The sequence below is a fragment of the Rhodamnia argentea genome, chromosome 7 (assembly GCF_020921035.1).
Source record: "Rhodamnia argentea isolate NSW1041297 chromosome 7, ASM2092103v1, whole genome shotgun sequence".
Classification (NCBI taxonomy): Eukaryota; Viridiplantae; Streptophyta; class Magnoliopsida; order Myrtales; family Myrtaceae; genus Rhodamnia; species Rhodamnia argentea.
This window is the reverse complement of record NC_063156.1, coordinates 1,714,959-1,739,184: the sequence shown is the minus strand read 5'-3', so window position 1 is coordinate 1,739,184 and position 24,226 is coordinate 1,714,959. Positions and strand designations below refer to the sequence as shown.

At 42.2% G+C, this 24,226-nt stretch overlaps 2 protein-coding genes across 6 annotated transcripts; both read right to left on the bottom strand.

The window, feature by feature from the left end:
* Window positions 1–127: 127 nt before the first annotated feature.
* LOC115744504 (hevamine-A-like) lies at window positions 128–10,360 on the bottom strand. 2 transcript variants are annotated; one of them, XR_007199184.1, is made up of 2 exons: window positions 9,325–10,360; window positions 128–499 (listed from the first exon to the last, which is right to left on the bottom strand). XR_007199184.1 is itself a non-coding variant. In XM_048282198.1 (1 exon), exon 1 carries the CDS (start codon window positions 10,295–10,297, stop codon window positions 9,392–9,394), a length of 906 nt encoding a protein of 301 aa, XP_048138155.1. In that variant the 5' UTR covers window positions 10,298–10,360; the 3' UTR covers window positions 9,237–9,391. The 2 variants fall into 2 exon arrangements, 1 of the variants encoding a protein (XP_048138155.1); XM_048282198.1 differs by lacking the exon at window positions 128–499 and having other exon boundaries at window positions 9,237–10,360.
* A 1,906-nt stretch (window positions 10,361–12,266) lies between these two features.
* LOC115744458 (WD repeat-containing protein 91 homolog) lies at window positions 12,267–18,124 on the bottom strand. Of its 4 annotated transcripts, none has more exons than XM_030679652.2 (15): window positions 17,399–18,124; window positions 17,186–17,308; window positions 16,571–16,712; window positions 16,174–16,466; window positions 15,831–15,889; window positions 15,624–15,718; window positions 15,252–15,354; window positions 15,062–15,156; window positions 14,932–14,991; window positions 14,100–14,175; window positions 13,895–14,003; window positions 13,450–13,562; window positions 13,244–13,302; window positions 12,846–12,939; window positions 12,267–12,673 (listed from the first exon to the last, which is right to left on the bottom strand). In XM_030679652.2, exons 1-15 carry the CDS (start codon window positions 17,790–17,792, stop codon window positions 12,539–12,541), a joined length of 1,950 nt encoding a protein of 649 aa, XP_030535512.1. In that variant the 5' UTR covers window positions 17,793–18,124; the 3' UTR covers window positions 12,267–12,538. The 4 variants fall into 4 exon arrangements, with proteins under 4 accessions (XP_030535512.1, XP_030535524.1, XP_048138152.1 ...); XM_030679664.2 differs by having other exon boundaries at window positions 12,846–12,936; XM_048282195.1 differs by having other exon boundaries at window positions 12,846–12,930.
* Between the last annotated feature and the right edge of the window lie 6,102 nt (window positions 18,125–24,226).

The window sequence follows — 24,226 nt, the reverse complement described above, 5'->3', positions numbered from 1 at the left end:
TGCACATGTATTGCCCGAAACTTTAGGGGGGAAATGGGAACAAAAGAATTAATTGAGTCTTCAATTTTCCCCTCGATTACCGTTGGTATTATCATACAGAAGAGTTGATTGGGAAACTGACGTTTAAATTGGGAAACAAAAGTTTTACTTTTGCTGGTCTATGAAGACACATTTGCCCCCGTACGCTGGACTCTCTGAAGAGTCTTTAAACATGACAATGGAATTTATCCATGTACATACATCACGGTGGTGGAAAACAAGCGAGAAGCAAAGAATAATAGGCTAACAGTGGCCATTAGAGGTCGAAGAAAGGAGGCAAACTATGCCTGCGTTTAATTCCTCTCGCCTTTTTGATAAAAATATGGAGGTAGAGAACAGGTCGTAAGCATGTTGCAGAGATCTAGAAGTAAAAGAGGACAAGATGACAATCTTTGCAAGTAACTCAAGGAAACATTAGACCGGAACTGTCTTTGGGATCATGTGAATCCATGTAAATGACCTCTTACATGATTAGTGCTTACTTCCGTTTGTGAAAGGGAGGGAAGTATGGTCAATGACTCGAGTACTTGTTATGAGGTAAATCTGTGGTGTTGGTAGTTATGTTATTGCAATGGAGATTACAAGACAGCTGTTGTCACGCCCCGATCCCCGGGCCCGCAACAACCCTACCAAAACGCCTCGAGTCAAAATGGACGACGTCCCGGGCACGTCATCGACCCATTAGTTTTATCTTAATAATAATAATGCATGCGGAACGTGTATTTTCCCCAAACAAATAAATTAAAAGCGGGGATAGAACAGTAGGAAGTCAAATCAATCAATACTAACCAAAAATCCCTTTTATTTAATTATCTTGTTAATCCTGGGAAGTACGTATATACAAGCCTTACCTTAGGGCCACTTTCTACGATCCTCAAAAATATCGGTTTAGGGTTGGGGGTTAACACTACTCCATGCTACTTAAAAAGAATCCACGCTCACTTCTAGCTCCCCACGGCTAATACCCGAAAAATGGTTAACAACAACGGGTGAGATATAAAATCTCCGTGAGTCAACGCCTAAGTCCGAGTAGGACATCGACTCGCTCAAGGCATCCTATACATGCGGGATAATATCGATAGCGGATCAATAGCGTGCGATTCACGCTACGCTATATCTACCACATGGCCAAGTACAATATCATAGTGAATCTTCAATCACATGCAAACTTACCCCACCATGGGCCATACAACGAACAGTTCATATCATAACAGCCAACAACATATAAACCATGACACTCAACCAGAACACCCATCACAAACTCATACATAATGTATCACACGTGTTCCGGTTATTAAAAACCATCGGGCCCAGCGCACACGGCCGGTGTGGCTTAACACTACGACCGGCAGTGTTTAACACTACGACCCGCGGTGTCTACCGGCATGACCAGGCTTCGTCCCTTACTTCCGGCGACGGCGTCCGATAGTCCGTAAGATTCGTACGGCCGGCACGACACGGATCTACCAGGAATCCCCGTAGAGGCTTCGGTCTTTCACAAGCTGCGATCGGCGTCTAATAAGTCATGTTATTCCGTACGATCGGCACGGCACGAACTTATTAGGAAACCGTACGGCTGGCACGGTATAATCTCATCATATGACCACACAAGCACACCGGACAATCAAGCCAATTCTTATCTTTGCATTTAAGTCAATGCACTCACAGACAGTCGTGCTCAAAACTTGGCTCGATGCCATTTTTATGCTCAAAATTCAGTCCACACGTGGTCATATAGATATACAAATCATCCACAAGATTTTGCAACCATAAACGGGGTGATCACTCACATCAATCCAGACAAGTAGCAGTCATCATACAATCACCCAATGATAATACAATAACCGCCCAATAATATCAATAATAATCGTACCATAATAATTAATTAACATAATTAATTATCTCGATCACATTTAATCAATCCGACTTGATTAATTATTCCAGACTTCCAAAATATTTAGGCGACTCGGCTTCACGCAAATAATTCGATCACAGGCAATTAAATTATCCGGCCCCAACTAAATAATTTAATTGGCAGTTAATAATATTAAATCTATCCTTAAACGCAGTTAACGTCCTATTCAGAGTTTAGGGGTTAACTCACAACTCCTGCGTTCGATATCGAGTCGGATTCTGGGATCACATTACAAACTCCTGTATCGGGTCGAGTCCACGTACGACTTTGGGTTGGCTCAACCTTGGGTCGGAACCGCGGCGGCAACGAGGCAACTATACGGTGGCTGAACAAAGATAAGGTTCGGGTTTAGGGGTTATCGGTCAGAATTTCGGTTCGGGTGATTCGAATCCTCGGATTAGCACCGCGACACGGATTTAAGCGTCGGAGCTAGCACATTCTCAGGTCCTCAGTTATTTTCGGATTTGGGACTACACTGTTTGGGTCTCGGGTGGCCGATAGAAGTGATGAACAGTGGAGGTTGGGATCGCGGCGTCACAAAACCGAGGGAACGTGGGCTGTGGTTCGTCGTCGGGACGCGGCGAGGTCGAGTGAAAGTGGTCGAGGATAGAGCACGGCGGCGTGAGCCGTGTTGACTCTCAGTCCCAGAGATCCCACGAGTCCAAGATGGCGCGACGCCGTTGGGGTGGAGGCTGGCGCGGCGCTGAGCGGCGGAGGCAACGACTGGAAGTTGGTGCGTCGCAACGGCGAAGGCCGGAGGCGGCTGGGCAGTGAGACCGTCGGTGGTGGTCGTTGGTGGGGGCTGGTTCAAGCGAAACAGAAAGAAAGAAGAGGAACAAAGAAGCAAAGCGAAGAAGAAGAAGAGAAACAGTGCAGCAGGGGGTTTCTGTCACGTCACAACGCAAGAAGAAGGAGAAAGAACGAGGGAGAAAACGATGCAAAAGGAGGAGATGGGATTGTGGTGGGGCCGCATCGTTAGGGGGGTCAGGGGGAGTGAAAAGAAGAAGACTAGAAAAAAAGAAGAGGAGAAAGGGGAAAACGTGAGGTGGGGGAAACTTGGGCAGGAAGGGGGGAGAAAAGTCAAAACTTGGGGAAGGGGGTGATGAGGTGGGCAATGATGTCACCTTAACTAAAGTGGGGTGGCTGCACAAATTGGGGAGGGGAATTTCGACGGAAAAGGGGAGAGAATTGGGGCCCACATAACTTTTCAAAAATTCCTTAATTCCCTTATCTTAAGTGCATAAATCCCACGGGCGATTTGGTAATTTAATAAATAGGTATCATACGGTCACTTGACTCAAATGATCGAGGGTAAAAATGATATTTTGGTATTTATAGCTCGATCAAACCTAAATTTGCGCACGACGATTCTCGGTAAAACGAGTCAAAGTTTGACGATTCAAACTCGATTTTTCCCGACAAACACTCCAGAATAGCCAATCATCGACTATTAATTCCTCAAGATCCAAATTTACTATCCACCCTGGAATTTATAATTTTCTTACGGAGGTTGAAATTTCGGGACGTCACAACTGATACGTGTTGCTTGATCCGCTTAACGATGGCAAATATGAGGTTACCACAAGGAATTTGGATAATTGCGGCCCCTCTTAGAGATAGCTTTATTGGGAACTGTTGTTGACATTGGCAATGGGAGCGGGTTTTCGCCCCCATCGGCCTCCCGGGTTGCCTAGGGCGGCCAATTGGGTGCTGGTTTTCACCGAGCTAGTTGAGGCCACTTTTAAACCTAATATGCAGGTGATGCGGATGTCATTAGTAGTGCGTTCCTGGATCGATTGGATCAACACAAATCTAATCGGAAGGTGAAACGGTGCTACGGCTAGAACCAGCGGATCGGGTCGACGACATCAGATTGAGCTCAAATTCGGTAGGCTGAAGCGAAACGGCACCCTAATCAATACTCACGGCCTTTGGCCGTGACTAACGATGAATTTTGGCAGTTCGAGAATGTCTAGATGGTTTTTTCTATTTATTTTAGTATTTTTCGGGCTTAATTTTATTTCAGTGGCACTTTTGTAATTTTCCGTTTTTTTGATATTTTGATTCCTAATTGGATTAGGGTTAGGATAACACCCTATAAAAGGTGTTTATCACGTTTTTTTTTAATGATGATCAATAATATTCACATAATTTTCGAGATTTCTCTCCTTTAGCAAGGGTTTTCTTGCGTTATTCGCCGAACGCCGCGTCGGGTGGTATCAGAGCCTATGGCGACCGGCGGTGGTCTTCGTGACGATGCTCGGGAGACCGGAGCCCCAATCCTTGGGGATGACGCGCTGCAACGTTTGGAGTAGCGTTTAATGGAACGCATAGATTAACGATTTGATCAAGGCATTCGTCGTTTCGAAGAGCGATTTGACGAGATAGCAGATTGATTCGAGGGTCTCGCCATTGATGTGAATCGGAATCGGCGACATGGCGAAAGGCCGGGTGCAGATTTTGCTCACGGTGACCCTGTCGATAGGCCTGTTCCTATTCACAGGCGGGATAATCCTCTTTATTTAGAGAGTTCGGAAGAAGAGGAGACCGAAGTTTCAAATGAAGAACGTGCTGATTATGCAAACCGGAACAATTATGGAGGAATTCGAAGGGGATGTTACAACGATCGTGAAAGAAGAGACGGCATGCGACGCTATGACGATCGTGAAGGTAACGACTTTAAACTAAAAGTCGATATCCCTTTTTTTAATGGAGGTCCGGGAATAGAGGAATTTCTGGATTGGGTTGCTGATATAGATAAATTCTTCGATTATATAGAAACCTCTAGTGAGAAAAAGGTGCGATTAGTAGCTTGTAGATTGAAAGGGGGTGCGTGCGCATGGTGGGAGAGATTGCAGAATAGGAGAGAGAGAAGGAAAAGAGCGAGTTCGCACTTGGCAGAGGATGAGAAGGTTGCTGAAGCGGGAGTTCATTCCTCCCGATTATGAGCAGATCATGTTCCAGCAATATCAACGTTGCCGACAAGGTAATCGGTCTATACATAAGTACACGGCAGAATTTATGAGGTTGGCGGAGCGGAATAATCTGTCGGAGACGGAGGGGCAACAGGTGGCCAGATATCTCAATGGGTTGAAGGCCTTCATCCGAGATAAGATTGGAGTACGGCTTGTGCGGAATCTATCTGAAGCGAAGAACATAGCGATGAAGGCAGAGATGATGCAGCAAGAACGGAGTAAGAGGGGCCACGAGAACTATAGAGGTAGCGATTCGAACAGTTCCTTAGAGAAGAGCGGCTTCAACAATCGTTATAACACGGAGCGGAGTCGGGATGATAAGGTGGTGGAGAAGCGCCCTATGAACGAGGTGAGGGATAAGGGAACGTAAGCGCAGAAATCTGCGAACTCAAATCCTTACGCTAAACCGGCGGTGATAAAGTGCTACGGGTGTAATCAACCTGGGCACAAATCTCATGAATGCCCTCAGAGAAAGACGATTAATGTGGCAGCGAGGGAAAATGAGGAAGATGAATATTGTTATAAACCGGATGGCGACGAGGATGATTTTGAAGAAGAGGAAGAGGAGGTGAATTGTGTTGTGCGCGGGATGATGTTAGCCCCAAAACAGGAGGATGATTCGCGGCGACATCGGTTATTCCGAACCGGATGTACCATTCCGGGAAAAATCTTTGCTGTGGTCATTGACAATGGGAGCATGAAGAACATTATCGGGAAAGAGGCGGTGAAGAAGTTAGGCATACCCGTGGAGAAGCATCCTAACCCATACACGTTAGGATGGATTAAATCTGGAGCAGACGGCATTCAGGTGACTGAGCGATGTAAAATTTCATTCTCCATTGGTAAATATCATGATGAATTGTATTGTGATGTGGTAGACATGGATGTATGTCACGTGTTATTTGGGAGGCCGTGGCAATTTGATGTAGATGCTCGGCATTCGGGGAGGAGCAATCGGTATAATCTCGTGAAGGATGGTGTGAAGTATACCTTGCTGCCCTTGAAGAACAAAAGCAAATAGGTTGCCGAAAGTAATTTCCTTACCCTTACAAGGAAATTTGACTACGAAATTAAGGAGACTAGGGAAATTCATGTTTTGATAGTAAAGTAAGCAATTAAGGCAGAGGCCAAACAACAAGCAGAGGAGCAACCTGAGTTAGTTAGACCTTTATTGCGGGAATTTAGCGAGTTGATGCCCGAGGAGATTCCGGACGGGTTGCCTCCTATGCGCGATATTCAGCACCATATAGACTTAATTCCTGGTGCTAGTCCGCCTAACCTACCGCACTACAGGATGAGTCCAAAGGAGAGCGAGATTCTAAAGGAGAAGGTGGAGGAGTTGCTGCAAAATGGGCATATTCGAAATAGTATGAGCCCATGTGCTGTTCTCGCTCTGTTAACTCCTAAGAAAGATGAGAGTTGGAGGATGTGTGTAGATAGCAGAGCCATCAACAAGATAACTGTGAGCTACGAGTTTCCTATTCCAAGATTGGATGACATGCTGGATAGGTTGCATGGCGCTAAGTGGTTTTCGAAGCTGGATTTGAAGAACGGATATCATCGGATTCGTATTCGGCATGGCAATGAGTGGAAGACAGCTTTCAAGACAAAAGAGAGGGCTGATGAGTGGTTGGTGATGCCGTTCGGCCTTTCTAATGCCTCAAGCACTTTCATGAGGCTTATGAATCGGGTTACGAAATCTTTTATTGACAAATTTGTCGTAGTTTATTTTGATGATATCCTGATTTATAGTAGAACCGAGGAGGAGCATTTGATGCATTTAAGGGAGGTGTTGACGACTTTACTGATTAATAAGCTGTATGTAAATCTTAAGAAGTGCGGTTTTCTAACTAATAAGTTGTTATTCCCGGGATTTATTGTCACCTTTGAGGGAATAGAGGTGGATGAGGCGAAAGTAAGAGTAATAAGAGAGTGGCCAACTCCTAAAACGGTTTCGGAAGTTAGGAGTTTCCATGGGTTGGCTACCTTTTATAGGTGTTTTATTAAAAATTTCAGTACTATTGCGGCCCCAATTACAGAGTGTATGAAGAAAGGGAAATTTGTGTGAGGGGAGGAAGCCGAGAATAGTTTTGCTGTTACGAAGGAAAAGTTATGTACTGCGCATGTTACGGCTTTACCCGATTTTGATAAACTGTTTGAAGTGGACTGTGATGCTAGTGGAGTGGGCATAGGAGTTGTTTTATTTCAAGAGCGCAAACTAGTTTGCTATTTCGGTGAGAAGCTTAGCGACGCGAGACAGAAGTGGAGTACCTATGACAAAGAATTTTATTCTATCGTAAGGGCTTTGAAGACACGGGAGCATTATCCGATTGGAAAAGAATTCGTGCTATAATCTGATCATGAAACTTTGAAGTATCCGAATAGTCGAAAAGGGATTAGCAAAGACATGCACGCACGTTGGTGTCAATTTTTGCAAAAATTTCCTTTCAGATTACAACATAAGTCAAGTGTGCAGAATGTAGTAGGCGATGCGTTGAGCGGGAGAGGCGGCTTGTTGATTACGTTAAGCCAAGACATTTTGGGATTCGAGCAGCTGAAAGACTGTTATGCAGGTGATAATGACTTTGGGCGGATTTGGGGGTCATGTGCTACTGGTCAACCTATGCAAGAATTCTATGCCATGAATGATTATCTGATGCGAGGTAATCGGTTTTGCCTTCCTCGGACCTCATTACGAGAGAAGGTAATTCGTGATTTACATGAAGGAGGTTTAGCTGCACATCCGGGACGCGACAAAACTATTGCTGCCGTTAGGGAGCGATTTTACTAGCCCTAGTTGCGTAGAGACGTCGGCGGGTAAGTGCAAAAATGTTATGTTTGTTAGACCGCTAAGGGGCAATCTAAGAATACGAGTCTATACATGTCTTTACCTGTTCCCGACAATATATGGGAAGATCTGTTTATGGATTTTGTGCTAGGTTTGCCACGAACCCAAAGATGCATAGATTCTGTTTTTGTTGTGGTAGACAAATTTTCCAAGATGGCACACTTCATTCCTTGTAGGAAAACGTCGGATGTAGTAAGCGTGGCGAGATTATTTTTCAAAGAAGTAGTTCGCTTGCATGGAGTGCCTAAATCTATTACTTCCGATAGGGATAGTAAGTTTCCGGGGCACTTTTGGAGGACTTTGTGAAAGCTCTTTGACTCTTCTTTGAATTTTAGTAGCACAACACACCCGCAGGTCGATGGTCGGACAGAAGTGGTCAATAGAACTCTGGGCAACTTGATTCGAAGCATCCGTGGAGACAAGCCGAAGTAGTGGGATATTGCTTATCTCAAGCAGAGTTTGCTTATAATAATGCGATTCATAGTTTTATTGGCGGGTCGCCTTTTTCCGTTGTTTACACAAAGGCGCCTCAGCATACTCTAGATTTGATACAGTTGCCTAAACAAACGGATAAAAGTGTTGCGGCGGATCATATGACTAAACAGATTGTAGAGGTGCATCATGAAGTCAAACGAAGGCTGGAGGAATCTAATAAGAAGTATTAGGTAGCCACAGATAAGCACAAGCGAAAGCAGGTATTTGAGGTAGGTGATCGGGTCATGGTGTTTCTTCGTAAGGAGTGGTTACCAGCTGGATCTTACAGCAAACTACGGCAGAAGAAGTACGGGCCTTATACTGTCGGCAAGAAAATCAATGATAATGCTTATGTTATAGACCTTCTACATAGCATGGGCATATCCAACACTTTTAATGTTACTGATTTGTCGCCGTTCCATGAGTCGGCCAAGCCGATGTATCCGGATTCTGATTCTAACTCGAGGACGAGTTTTTCTCAAGTGGAGGAGAATGATGCGGATGTCATTAGTAGTGCGTTCCTTGATCGATTGGATCAACACAAATCTAATCGAAAGGCGAAACGGTGCTGCGGCTAGAACCCGCGGATCGGGTCGATGACATCAGATTGAGCTCAAATTCGGCAGGCTAAAGCGAAACGGCGTCTCGATTAATACTCACGGCCTTTGGCGTGACTAACGATGAATTTTGGCGGTTCGAGAATGTCTAGATGGTTTTTTCTATTTTTTTTAGTATTTTTCGGGCTTAATTTTATTTCAGTGGCACTTTTGTAATTTTCCGTTTTTTTTATATTTTGATTCCTAATTGGACTAGGGTTAGGATAACACCCTATAAAAGGTGTTTATCACGTTTTTTTTTTTTAATGATGATCAATAATATTCACATAATTTTCGAGATTTCTCTCCTTTAGCAAGAGTTTTCTTGCGTTATTCGTTGAACGCTACGTCGGCGGGAAACAGAGAACAAGTTGAGGAAGAGATTAGTGGTTCGAATAGAGATGGTCCTGGAAGATAAAGTTAATAAACAGTAAACTTTCCACATTACATAGTGGCCTAAGCCTTTTTGTGACATACCGCTTGCCAGCAGCTTTATTTAATTCTAGAGAAAAGGCTATACTCCTCTCATGCATGGAGATCCAACTCACACACTACTCTTAATGGAGTCACTGTAACCATTCTTATCATCATAGTACTTTGACCACAGCATTACGCCTCCATATTTTGCTGACTTCTTTATGACAGGAAGTATCTTAGAAGTCAATACGTCCGGTGGAACATACCCACTTCCTGCTGCTGCCGGGGATGCCGGCAGGCCCAAGAACATCTTCTCGGAGTTTATGGAAGCAACCCACGTGCTCCAAGAACGTGTGATCTTGCTAATATCCCCCGAGCTGTATTGACATGGAGGGTTATTGTAAAACTGTACCCAGACGTAGTTGAAAAGACCGGTTTTAAGTGCAGTCCCCAAATGACTGTCGGGATACGGGCACTGAGGAGCTGCTGTTAAGTACACCTTTTTTCCTCTCTTGCTGTAGTCTGATAAATAGCGGGCAAGATCATCCCAATATTTGGTAGACCCAAGTTCAATATCAAAGTCGATACCGTCCAAGACTGCATCTCCCAGGGGACGAGAACTTGACGTGCCGCCCAAGAAATTGTTCCACAGATAGTCTGCTACGTTCCTCGCATCGGCCTGAGATGCCAACGAGTAGCTCCCAACGCCGCCGCCGAGGGAGAGCATCACCTTGATGCCCTGATTCTGGCAGCCCCGAATGCCGTTGCTTATGCTAGTGCAGCCACCCGAGGTGGGGTCACAGTGGCCTGCGAGGTTGATTTGCGGGGTCTGGCCGCTGCCAAACTTATAGAGGAACGCGAGGTTTACGTAGGCGTATCTGTTGGTGGCACATGTACTGGCGAGGGTACCTTCATTGCCGTTCTGACCCCAGTAAATGGCGATCCCGCCGCCATGAGAGGCTCGGATGAGAGATGAGCTGAAGAGAAGTAAGAGGAGTGAGAAGTAGGGTGTGGATGGAGGTGGGCTGGGCATTTCTGGGAGGTTTTATCAGTCTGAATACGTGGTTTTGAACTTGGAATGCTGGTGTGTGTGGGGAGGTTAGCTTTTATAGAAGAAGCATCCCGTGACCTTAAAACTCTGACCAAGAACAGTGTTCTGACCAAGAACAGTGTTTTCTTGTTTTTTTTCCCCTTTGGAAGGTGGGCTGTGGAAAACCTCTTCCGCTAACATTAGTGGGGGGAAAAAAGACAAGGTTATCATACTGGTACGAGAACGTCGTGACCATGAGTTCATGATGCACTCGGACCTGAACAGGTTAGCTGGGTTAATGAAATGGTCGAAACTAGACATGGCCAAATGGAACCGGAACCGGCTCTCAAGGGCCGGTTCCAGTTTCTAAATTGTCGGAACCGGCTCGGAACCGCCGGTTATGGGCCGGTTCCAACCCGTTTAAAAAAAAAAGGGGGAGGAGGCCTGAGGGAAAAGACCCGTTGGGCCTAGGAACCGGCGGTTCCGAACCGGAACCGGAACAGGCGGTTCCAAACTCAGAGCCGGAACCGGCTCTTCAAGGGCCGGTTCTGGTTCCACCTTTTTAGGAACCGGAACCGGCCACGTCTAGTCGAAACGGTACACTCATGATTTCCAATTGGAACAATGCTTGGAATATACCTCTTGGATAGAACCCTCGTCACATATGCGTCATACTCATGGGGACCGGGGAATTGAGTCTGACTTGACTCGCCAGACCTGGTTCAAGCTATCAATAACAGCAAACCCCGAAATGTTACGGACTTTGCTTTGGTAGCGTTCTATCAGAGTAACCCATGATGTGCGTTATTGTATGATGTTGGTTTAGGCTAAAATGAACCCAGCCGAAGAGGATTGGAGACTCGATGTTGTGATTGAAAATGACGACTTAGGAGTCGTGCTAAATTTTCATTTATTTCAACGAGCACTCGCCTTGTTTATTGACTAACCTACGCCATTGTTGCCCCCTTCTAAGAAGATAAAAGGAAAGGGGAAATCGCAGCGTAGAATGACTGGCGTGATTCCAGCGTAGAAGCACGATCCAGAAACGCTATAGGGCGAAAGGGAATATGTAAACTTAAACGATGCCATAAACAAGTGACTGTTTCTTGACAATTAGTTACCAACTGGAGGGACTTTTAGCGCACTAAGAATACAACGTTCCTGTCCATTCAAATCAGTCAATCGTCGTTGAATCAAATCAATCCACCGTCACTGAATTCTATGTAATGACTCTAGCAGCACGTAAATCCCCTCAAATCATGGATAAATCTCATTGTGCCATGAAAAACAACCTGAAAAAAGTGCAAAAATGAGTTATCGCCGGTCGTGGCGGGGTTGTGCATCAGACCAGCAGAACATCTAGTGTGAATAGTATAGAGCCACCTGAGGAAGAAATTAAGGGAGACTAATGACATGATAGTACCCCGATCAATGAACTTCGTGAAACTAAGTGAGCAAGTTAAGATCTTAACCTAAACTCAGCAACAGAGAGAGGGAAAACTTAGATAGTTCATGACTGCTTGATTACAAGTCACTGAAGCTATTTGATGACTTCCCTGATTTTTCTACTTTTCTGTCAATCTCCATTCATGGTATTTTGTCACAACTTGAGGCAATCATCCTCAAGAGTCATGACCCCAATTTTGTCAGAGCTTCTTCCGAGTAGAAGTGAACTTGGTAGAGTTTTGGGCACTAGCGTAGAAGGCATTATCTGCCTTGAGCGGGTTTAATTTACTAATTCACCAATAGATCCAGGCCAGTTCCAAAAGGCTAGCTGAAATTCGAAGAAACTCGGAGCTCAAAACATTTCCATGGTGTAAGCCCCAAAGCCTAAAGTGGACTCATTGCCAAATTTACCCGAAAAAAAGGGAAATGCATGGACTTAAAACCAACAGTGAGCGAAATTTCCTCGTATGTGGATGTGAAGAGGGAAAAAGAAAAAAAAGGAAGGATAGATGCAGACATGCAATCATAATAGCAATATGAAGCTATCTTATCAAAACTCATCTTACAAACTTATTATAGGTCTGAGGACAAATTTTAATATGATACACGTGAGCTTATGACAACCTCTATAATGGAATCAGAAGAATGAGTTGGGGGATTACTAATTGCTAAACCAATCAAGGAGCAAAATTATTCTGACGATCATCTATCCAACTGAAAGCATACAATCAATCACAAGAATGAACGCCTTGAAAATGGATGAGTAAAGCACCTACTAGCTTTCAAATAATAGGGCCTTCATAATATGGATGTCACTCGCACAGAATTATCAGCTGATCCAGTCAAGAAAATGGGCAAGGTTGGGTGCCAATCCACCGTTGTCACAGATGCACTGTGCGGGAGAGTTCTCAAACCACTTTCCCGGCTACGTACCTAAACCAAATAAACTCAATGTGATATAAGCTAACATAAATTTCCAATAAACAAGAACCTCAAGTACATTGACCATTGATCAGAGCACTATTAATGAGAAGTAACAGTAAAGAAAGTATGTAGCTTAAAGCCCCTATTCATCGCCTCCTACATCAAGAGAGAGAGGTTTTACCTGGTATATGGGTGCTCTTACTGAACCAGAAGTTACTAACAATCTCCTTCCATTTGCATCTAGAGCCATTTCATGTCTTAAGTGGCTGGAGCTGCTAGCATCATATGGTCAATATGGTTACTACCAAAATTTTATAATACAAACTCATGTGAGATTAATTTATGCAACAACTTTACAAAGCATGAGTTACGATGATAATCGGATGTTAAGGATCATCCAACTTAGTGAGGACAATTCCTCTCTCCTATTGGGAATTGATTAATGAATCCATCATCCCAAATGCATAAATGACATTGAGATACCAATTTAACATTCCAAGTGACTTTAAGAACCGTTAAATCTCACATGTCAGAGCCTAATATGATTGTCAAGGTAACTATCAGGTCCGAAACCCATACCTCTTTGAATTGATTGACCACAGAACATGACCCTGTTTCTGCAAGCTCCACTCAAGCACCTAAAATGGCACGGCCATCAACTTTTTGATATCTCATACCATAATAAAAGAGAAAAAAGATATGTGATGGATTGGACTTAATGGATACTCAAGTTTGATGCATCCAAGATATGAATCTACGAATCATAACAAGACGTATGTACTTGCCTTTCCATCTGTACCCAAACTGAATATGCTCGTCTCATCAGCTCCAAAAAGAATGGACCTTATACCACAATCATGTGCAGGCCACCCAGTAATTTGTAGACCGGCGGACATGTCTATGGCTAGTTAAGGCATCCCCTTCTGACATTTACTAGTCTAAAGGCCACATATTGGAGAAACAGAAGATGATCATACTTCAAAATCAAACGGAAATAATTTCATCGTAATTCCAAAGCAATGTGTCTTCTTCAATGTATCCAAGCTATATAACACATAACTAGGTCCACATAAACTCATGCAAATTCAGAACTTCCCTTTTCTCCTCCTCAAAGATGATGGATCTGGGGAGGGGGAAGGGAAGATGAGGCTATCTGATATGCAAAGATAGATCAACGTGTCTTTACTTTGAATTCCATTGCCATCACCGTTGTAGAAACTAAAAGGATACCAAACATGTGAATCATTCCATCTGTGGCAGAGGCAGCAAGAATCTTCCCATTGTGGTTAAAGCACAAAGAAGTAATTGCAGGGGGATCTTCACCAAGAGGAAGGACTGTCTTCAGGAAAGCCAGGAAGTCGTCCAGTCACAAAGAACAATGGATAAAATGCCAGCTTCAGTAATAGGTTGTTCCAGGAACAAGAAAAACACATACCATTGCTTTCCATGTCTTCATGTTCCATACGGTTAGTGAAGCAAAAGCCGAGTCATCGATATAACCAGAAACATGCCTACAAAGTACCCATTATTAAGTGCATCTACAAAGCAATTAATCTGCATTGGAAATGCATCAACCTGAAATGGAATAGATTTCTGAAAAGTTCCAAGAAAAAATTTCATCTGCTAAAGATGTATATGCTATCCCCAGATGAACATGCAGGCACTGTCATACACTATCTTAAGTTTGGACATATGTTTAAGTTCTGCTTAGAGAAATAAATGGACATCTGCATTACACAGCAAGGAGTATGTCTGACTTTTAGCATGCCAACGATAAAGGACTTCATAAGTCTCGGCAATCAACAAGATTAGTTTCGATAACACATCTTCTATTTAAACCAGTGATACTTCATCCAAAGGATAGTAACGTCACCTATAGCCTCAAAGAGTACTCACAGAATAGCAACATCAATTGTAGTCAAATTATTGTATTGCATCCTCCTTTTCTTTTTTTTGTCGACAAGTTTTATCTCAGAACTAGAGGCTGCTAACCAGCATACAACAGAACCATTCACGACAGAGAAGATCCACGAGATATAGTATGTGTAGAACCATGTATTTTAGGATCAAAACGGAAGCATTCTAAACCAAATAGACTTAAAAAAGTTTCCATAAAAAATGAAAACAGCTAAATGGTGAAATAACTGAGCAAACCAGTGCTCATATGGAGTGCAAAACCTATATTTAACATATGGCTAGCAGACGAATCAATTTTAAAGAAGCAACAAAAAGACACTCCCCCAAGTCCCATAAGGGAAAATTAATACCTGGATGCTGCAGCAGAAACAAAAATTGGTTCTACTGGGCTGCATTTCAAATCCAAGACACTGCAGAACAACACAAATGTCAAGAAGCAAGAATCCAAGAAGTACAAAATCACAACTCGTGTTTTAAAACCTTGGAAATGCCTCTGTGGTATTGAGATCACAGACAACTCTTTTTGCGTCAACATTCCATGCCTTGATTCCTCCATAAGCAGTTCCTATGAGAAGCTTCAGTAAAAAAGCAATAAGGTCTTAATGAAAGTTATCTCTTGAAGAAACTTTTTTTGGTGAGCCAAGATATTGGACTAAGATGCAAATCATACCAAGCGATCGGATTTACACTCCCAGTCAAGCGACATAATCTCTGCCCCACAGTAAATAGTTGCATTTCTTGATGCTGAAGTTGATGAGTCATACGTCCATATCCTATATAGAAATGCATGAAAGGGGTAAAAGAAGAACATCAGATACAACCAAACAGTTAAAGAAGTAGAAGATAGTTGAACAAGAAGAATGCTACAGGAAGTATGCCAATAAACCATTGTTTGCAGCACATCTTCTATCCAGGCATAGATGCCCCAAGAGAAAAGCTTATTCATTTCAACAAGGAAGACCAATCCAAACTAGAAAATAAGTATGAAACTGGCAAAGTCCCAAAGAGGAAAGCTCGTATAAGCCACAATGATATTCTGAACCTGACTGTGCCATCCATGGATGCACTCGCAATATTGTTCCCAGAGGCAGAAAAGCGGCACCGAGTTATTGGACTTGTATGGCCCAAAAATGTTTCCTATAATTCATGGAGTTGCAGAGTGAGAGTCACTACCAAAGAACACTCTATCCAATAAAAGGGTTTATGTGTTAGTCCAAAAGATGTCATTCAGTCAGCTTGACAGAATTACCTGAAAGTCTACTTTCACCTCAGGGAATTCTTCTTCTCCCTCAACTGCTCTTCCAGTTTCTGATCAATGCATTAAGCAACTACTTACCATGTAAACTTTGTAATACAACTATTCCAATCATTGCAGATATTCTGTTGATAAATGGTATGACGATATTCTCATGAATATAGGGGTGTTCTATTGCACAAAATGCAACACATCCTAATAGGCCAGAAGATTTTCCATCGACACATAATCTCAATATCTTTGTTTCACCTTCCAGGATTGTGCATTTGTGCAACTTGTCCAACACCTCTAATCTGCACTCAGACAAACAGAGAAAATATACAGAATAGAAATTTACCAATGGTCCCATCTTGGAGCATTAGACTAGAACCACCAGCTCCATTCTCGCTACATAAATTTAGAGAGGTTGTAACATGACCAGATGGCGTCGGTAGAGATTCTAAGTCGAATTTGGCTTTTGCAGCGTCGACCAAGTCCTGGGCCAGCAGTCTATTATCCGGATTGGGAGTAGCATGACTATAGGTGTCTTGATTATCTCGTGACGATACAATAATTTCATCAAGCACGCCACTTGACAGAGTTGATGAAGTACTCTGAGCTATGCTAGCATCCGTTGCTGATGCAGCATGACTGTTTGCAAGAACAATCACAACGATAAAAATATTGTCAGAAAGTGGTACAGACGATAGACCCAAAAGTTTTGAGGTAAAAAAAAAACGAAGACAGAGACTTACCTCCTCGATCGGCATAGTTGTCCTTCTTTTTCCTCCAGCAGAGCTTGAAGCTGCGCTAACTTACTGTTTAGCTGCTTAATTTCTTTTTTGAGACGGCTGATAGTATTCTTCTCCAAACTGATGCTCAATAAGGCTGGAATGCGTGGTCTAGTTAAGAAAAATCTTGCTAAACTTGCAATAAGTACTCATGCATTTTCCATTCGCAAGAAGGGAATCAGACAAATGAAAAAGGGTAGTCGCCGCCTACCAAAAAGCCAACCACAACAATAATAATGGCAACACTTGAATTCGAAACCATTGGTTTAGTACAGACAAAAGTCAGTATCCCAGGACATCAAGTGGATGGCTGCAATGTGGCTGGTGAAAGCCCCCAGTTGTCTATGGACCTTAGTTGTCTGAATTGCAGCAATAGAAAGCTCCACATCTTCTACTTTCTACGTGACAGAACTGCTCCAAAATCATCAGGACCAACCATCTCTCTTACTTCAAAAGTTGCTTCTACTGAAGCCATCGCCTTCATGTGTAATGATAGCAGACGGAACTAAAAGCTAAAGCCTAAGAGGCAATATTGAAAAAGAAACAACGATATGCATATGCAAACAGTTCCAAGGATATGAGTGCCATTGAAGATTTCATCAAAGAAATTCCTCACAGCAACACGCAATGCCTCGTACCACTCCTTTGAAAAATAGAGTCGAAAATGAGGATCCGTGCTCGGACTCTTTACGTACGGTATAGCTGAAAGAAGCTCGAAAAACGCACAATTCATGACAAAATCGAACGAAATTCCAACAACAAATTGCATCACGAATCAACCATTTGACCTACCAAACCACGGAGTCCAATCCTGGTCCTTGCGCATCAAATCATTCCCGCTCGTCCCGAAGAACTCCAAAACCTTATCTCTCCTCCCAGACCGCACGGCGTAGACGATGTAATACCGCATGACAGAGAGCTCCAGCTTAGAGAGGGAAGCCAGGAGCACCGTCCCCGTCGAAGACGAAGACAAGCACTGCTTGAAGAAACCGAACAGGCCAACCAATTTCTCGGCCTGAAATTTGGGGACGTAGACGGAGAAGATCAAGTCGAGCAGCTTGTCGACCTGAAACCCCCTACCGACGTCGGTGGCGAGCTCGTTCTCGAAGGACTGGAGGGTGTTGGTGAAGCCTCGGAAGACCAGGAACTCCCGCACGAGCTCCTCCGCGTACTGCATGTTCTCCATCGATGGACCGGCAGCCCAGAAGATGCGATTCGAAGAGGCGAATGCCGGTGAGCGTGTTGACCGTGAGTGGGGATTGGTTTCTGCTTGCGAAAGGGAAGAGCTATTGGAGCGATTGCGAGTCTTGAGTGGTTTTGCTGATGCAGTACGATTGGAGTGGAAGCGAAGGAAGAAGAAGGAAGACGACGAAGATGCGTGTCCGTCGATGACCGGTCGCTCTCGCTCAGGCGAGGGTGAAGAGTGAACCGGACCGGTATTCTTTCTCTTCCGAGGCTATCTTCGGTTGGTTGGGAACGACATCGTCTCCCTTTACATCGAGGCTACATTTAGTCCATGAATTTATAGCTTACTGGATAAGATAAAATATAAAATGTTATAAATATATTAATTATAGGTGGATGCTTCACCTTTCACCATTTCATCTTCCAATGTATGTTACAAATACATTGATATGGATTGATGTGCATTGATATGGATTGATGTTGCACCTTTCACATTCCATGAGCGGTTTTTCTCTCCCAATGTAATGTACCTTCTAGCCTATAAATAGAGGCTTTTGTAAACTTGTTGAGGAAATGAAAAGAGTTAACATTTGCTCTCCACTTCTCTCTTATCTCTTCTCTCATATTTCAAGTTGGTGTTATGTTTCCGAGTTGATTCCAAAGATCGCCGTGTACTTTTACAACACATTATCGGCACGAGCCGGTTAGAATCTTGGATATCACTCAAGGTAACACATCTTTACCTCTTCGTTATCTAACATATCTACATTTTCTTTTTAAGTATGTCAAACATTACCAATAGAGAGTTTGCAATGTTAGATATTACCGGAAGTAATTATCTAACATGGGTTTTTGATGTCAAGATACACTTAAAATCATTAGATCTTAGTCGATCTATTATCCCAGAATCTAATTATACCCCGCCCCAGAAGGCTAAGGCTCTTATCTTCATTCGCCACCATTTACATGAAGATTTGAAGGCCGAGTATCGGCGAGGAGGACCACGCAATTCTATGGCAATCCCCGAAGGATCGCTTTGATCATCAACAAGAAGTGGTCTTTCCTCATGCCAGGTTTCAATGGATCAATTTACGCTTTCGGGACTTTAAGTCCGTAACATAATATAATTCTGCTATTCACCGAATTGTATCACAATTAAGACTACGTGGCCGGCAGATCACAGAGATTGAAATGTTGAAAAAAACATTATCTACCTTCCATGCCAATAACCTTGTACTCCAACAGCAGTATAGGGCAAAGAATTATTCAAAGCATTCATAATTAATTTCTGCATTACTTATAGCAGAAAAGCACAACCAGTTGTTGATGCAAAATCATAATTCCCGTCTTACTGGATCCGCACTGTGCCTGAAGCACATGTCGCACGTCATAAAAACAAGAGTCACCGGCATTGGAAGGGCAAAGGGCGTAACTTGAAAAATCAGCCTTATAAGAGCCGAGATAGAGGTTTACAAGGACCTAAACGTGGTCCACAAAGAAAAGAAGGTCCAGAAGTACCTAACCAGGTTGGTGCCAATGTTTGTCATAGATGTGGTTCTACAGGCCATTGGTCTCGCACTTGTCGCACCCCAAAGCACCTAGTTGACCTCTATCAAAGGGAACAAGATGAGAGAAAAAGGGAAGTCAATGTTACAACCAAGCCCTTTATGGAGGATAAAGAATCATCTCTTGACAATACATCTTTTGATATTGATCATTTTTTGGATTTAGATTAAGCAATATATAGTTTATGTTTATTCATATGTATTCTCTTAGTTTTTGAATAATGTTCACGTTTAATATTATAATTTCATTTCTTACTCTTTTATGTTAGTCATCAATGATCTTGAGCAATTATCTCGAGGAGAATTTTGGTATTCTTTGTCTTGTAGACAGTGGTACTACACATACTATCCTCCAACAGAGGAAGTTCTTTGAGGCATTAAAAAAATGCGAAGGGAATATTACCACTATTTCGGGCGATAGTAATATAATTACAGGCTCAGAAAGAGTTCGTGTAATATTACCAATGGGCACAGAAATTTTTATTAATGATGCTTTATTTTGCCCACGGTCTAAAAGGAACCTACTTAGCTTTAAAGATATTCGTTCCAATTGGTTTCACGTTGAAATCGAGACCGAAGGTGGTAAAGAATACTTGTATCTAACTCAGATGAGTGGATACATAAAACAAATTATGGAAAAGTTACCATCATTCTCCTCCGGGTTATATTATACTTACATAAATGTGAGTAATAAACATGTTGCAATGAACCTGAAGTTCACAAACCCGGAAGGTTTTCAATCATGGCATGACCGTTTGGGTCACCCAGGGTCGAATATGATGCGCCGAATATTAACACATTCGGTTGGACATTCATTAACAAATCGTGGGCTCCCTTCACCCACCGATTATGTATGCAATGCGTGCGCCGAGGGTAAATTAATTGTACGGCCGTCTCTTACTAAAGTAAGGGTGGAATCTCCTATATTTTTGCATAGAATTCAAGGAGATATCTGTGGGCCTATCCACCCCGCATGTGGACCTTTCGGGTACTTCATAGTCCCGATTGATGCTTCAACGCGATGGACATACGTTGACCCGTTGTCAACACGTAATATGGCCTTCGCAAAATTACTCACTCAGCTAATTAAATTACGTGCACAATTCCACGATTACACGATCCAGAAGATCCGGTTAGATAATGCTGGTGAATTTACGTCTAAAGCCTTTGATAACTATTGCATGGCTATTGGGATAGACGTGGAGCATCCCGTGCCACATACTCATACGCGAAACGGCTTAGCGGAATCTTTAATCAAACGCCCGAGAATGATTGTTAGACCATTGCTGTTGAGAGCTAAATTACCCTTTAGTTTATGGGGACATGCGATATTGCACGCTGCATCATTGATTAGAATTCGACCTACTGCATATCATGAATACTCCCAGATTCAACTTGTACGTGGATGTGAACCCGATGTTTCCCATCTGCGAATATTTGGTTGTGCCGTATATGTTCCTATACCACCTCCACAGCGTTCCAAAATGGGGCCTCAACGTCGACTTGGTATTTATGTGGGATATGAATCTCCATCTATTATAAAATACTTGGAGCCCCGGACGGGCGACTTGTTTACTGCCCGGTTCGCGGATTGTATATTTGATGAGGCACATTTCCCGGCATTAGGGGGAGAAGGCCTGAAGCTTAAAGAATGCCGTGAAATTTCCCGGAAGGAAGATCAATTGAATTATCTTGATCCACGTACAAGCATGACCGAACTTGAAGTTCAGAAGATTATTAACTTGCAACATTTAGCAAGTAAACCGCCATATGCATTTACCGATCATAAAGGGGTAACTAAGTCCCATATTCCTGCAGAAAACGCACCACCTAGAGTGGAGATCCCCTTGGGACCAAAAATGTCCGATGAGCCTAGTCAACGCCGGAAGCGTGGACGACCCACGAGGGCTAAAGACATAAATCCACGGAAAAGAAAAAACATTCAGTCACCCAATACGCCTCTTGCAGAGGAAAGCAATCCCGGTGAAATTAGTGCAGTTGCCCCAAATAACAATTCCGGGAATACGGAACGGCCAAATCCTATTGATTTGGGAAACGATGAGGATTTGGTTGATGTTAATATAGAGGTTGCAGTAAATTATATAAACACGGGAGTGAGATATGATAGAATTACAACCGTAGTCGACGACTTCTTTGCCTCCTCGGTAGCGCTAACTGTCTCAAAAGATAATCTGGATCCAGAACCAAAATCCATTCTTGAATGCCGGAAGCGTTCAGATTGGAATACATGGAAGGATGCAATTAAGGCATAACTAGACTCGCTTAATAAACGTTGTGTTTTTGGACATGTTGTCCGAACACCCAAAGATGTTATCCCCGTTGGATATAAATGGGTGTTTGTAAGAAAATACAATGAAAAGAATGAGGTGGTAAGATATAAAGCAAGACTAGTTGCCCAAGGGTTTTCGCAGAGACCCGGTATAGACTTTGATGTCACTTATTCTCCCGTAATGGATAATATTACGTTCCGTTATTTGATCAGTATGGCGGTAAGTATGAATCTAGATATGCATTTAATAGATGTTGTGACTGCATATTTATATGGGTCACTTGACACCGATATATATATGAAAGTCCCCGAAGGATTTTCGATTCCCCAGATGGGAAAGAATGAAAATCGTAATATGTACAATATCAAATTGCAAAGATCATTATATGGTCTTAAACAATCAGGTCGTATGTGGTACAATCGGCTAAGTGATTACCTCATAAAGCGAGGATATGTAAATAATGTAATATATTCGTGTGTGTTCATAAAAAGGTCATCAAATGGCTTTGCCGTCATATCCATTTATGTGGATGACCTGAATATAATTGGAACCCCAAAAGAGCTCGAAGAAGCTCGTTCTTGCCTAAAGAAGGAATTTGAAATGAAAGACTTGGGTCAAACCAAGTATTGTCTTGGCCAGAAGATCGAGCACCTCCTAGAAGGAATTTTATTGCACCCGTCTAATTATACAAAGAGGATATTGGAGACATTTTACATGGATAGATCTCGTCCTCTCAGCACACCAATGGTGGTACGTTCACTTGAAGTGGACAAAGACCCGTTTAGACCAAAAGAGGAAAGCGATGATAGGTTAGGACTTGAAGTTCCTTACCTTAGCGTTATAGGAGCACTGTTATATCTTGCAAATTGCACAAGACCCGATATTGCATTTGCGGTAAATGTCCTAGCTAGACACAAGGCCAATCCAACCAGAAGACATTGGAATGGCGTTAAACATATCCTACGTTACTTTCAAGGAACTGTTGATCTTGGTTTATTTTACCAAAGAAACAAAGATTTAACATTGGTGGGATATTCGGATCTTTGGATATATGTCTGATCCTCATAATGCCAAGTCACGGGCCGGTTATGTGTTTCTCTGTGGTGGTACGGCGGTTTCATGGAAGTCGGTAAAACAAAGTGTAGTTGCTACTTCCTCAAATCATTACGAGATTATTGCATTATTTGAAACTGCCAAAAAATGTGTTTGGTTAAGAACTTTGATACACCACATTCAAGATTCATGTGGCTTATCCTTAATTCATGATGCCCCCACTATACTTTTTGAGGATAATGCGGCTTGTATTGCACAAGTGCATGATGGATTTGTCAAAAGTGATAGAACTAAACATATTTCACCTAAGTTATTTTATCCACATGAGCTTCAAGAAAAAGGTGAAATAGATATTCATCAAATTCGCTCTAGTGACAATCTTGCAGATTTGTTCACTAAATCCCTACCTACTTCCACATTTGAAAAACTTGTATATAGAATAGGGATGCGTCGATTTAGGCGACTACTTCAATCAGGGGGAACGAATTAACCATCCTCGAAGGATGGAACCCGGAAGGTTTATGGTCGTACTCTTTTTCCCTTTGTAAGTTTTTTTCCCATAGGGTTTTTACTTGCCAAAGGTTTTTAATGAGGCAGCCTACGTGCAATGACTATTACAATGAGGGGGAGTATTATACACACTGTACTCTTTTTCCCTTCGCCGAGTTTTTTTTGTCCCACTGGGTTTTTCTTGGCAAGGTTTTTAATGATGCAGTTTAAACAGTGTATAATAAAAATGGTGAACATCCAAGGGGGAGTGTTATAAATATATTAATTATAGGTGGATGCTTCACCTTTCACCATTTCATCTTCCAATGTATGTTACAAATACATTGATATGGATTGATGTTGCACCTTTCACATTCCATGAGCGGTTTTTCTCTCCCAATGTAATGTACTCTCTAGCCTATAAATAGAGGCTTTTGTAAACTTGTTGAGGAAATGAAAAGAGTTAACATTTGCTCTCCACTTCTCTCTTATCTCTTCTCTCATATTTCAAGTTGGTGTTATGTTTCTGAGTTGATTCCAAAGATCGCCGTTTACTTTTACAACATAAAATTCATAAATATTACAATAATAAAGTCGAATATTTTCATATGGTAGCATATCGTTATTTGGTATAAATGACATATCAGTGTAAATGATCCTATAAATATTTCGACAAAAAAAAAAACCTAAAAATAGACAAATTAAATATAATCACATACATAAAATAAGTAATAAATATATATGTAGAATATACATTGGAGAATACAAATAATCTAAAATGTATAATTACAAATAAATAAGAATAAAAAAGAAAATTGTCGTTACTTTTTTGTTATTGTGGATTTTATTTTTTATACAATAATCCAAATGTTATTTATATTTAATTATTATTTTAAATTAATTTAATTTAATAATCCTATCATTCGAGAATTTTTTTATATCATGGATATTATATGAGAGATTCTACTCTCTTTTACCTCACCTCCCCCAAGGACACTTTTATCATTGTTATATCCCCCTTGTATCCGAATTCCATG

Coding starts and splice junctions, on each gene's coding strand:
- LOC115744504 (XM_048282198.1), bottom strand. CDS start 10,297: ATGCCCAGCCCACCTCCATCCACACCCTACTTCTCACTCCTCTTACTT.
- LOC115744458 (XM_030679652.2), bottom strand. CDS start 17,792: ATGGAGAACATGCAGTACGCGGAGGAGCTCGTGCGGGAGTTCCTGGTC. Junction 15,890..16,173: donor GCTCCAAGATGGGACCATTG/GTAAATTTCTAT, acceptor TGCATTGATCAG/AAACTGGAAGAGCAGTTGAG. Junction 14,176..14,931: donor GTTTCTGCTGCAGCATCCAG/GTATTAATTTTC, acceptor GGTACTTTGTAG/GCATGTTTCTGGTTATATCG.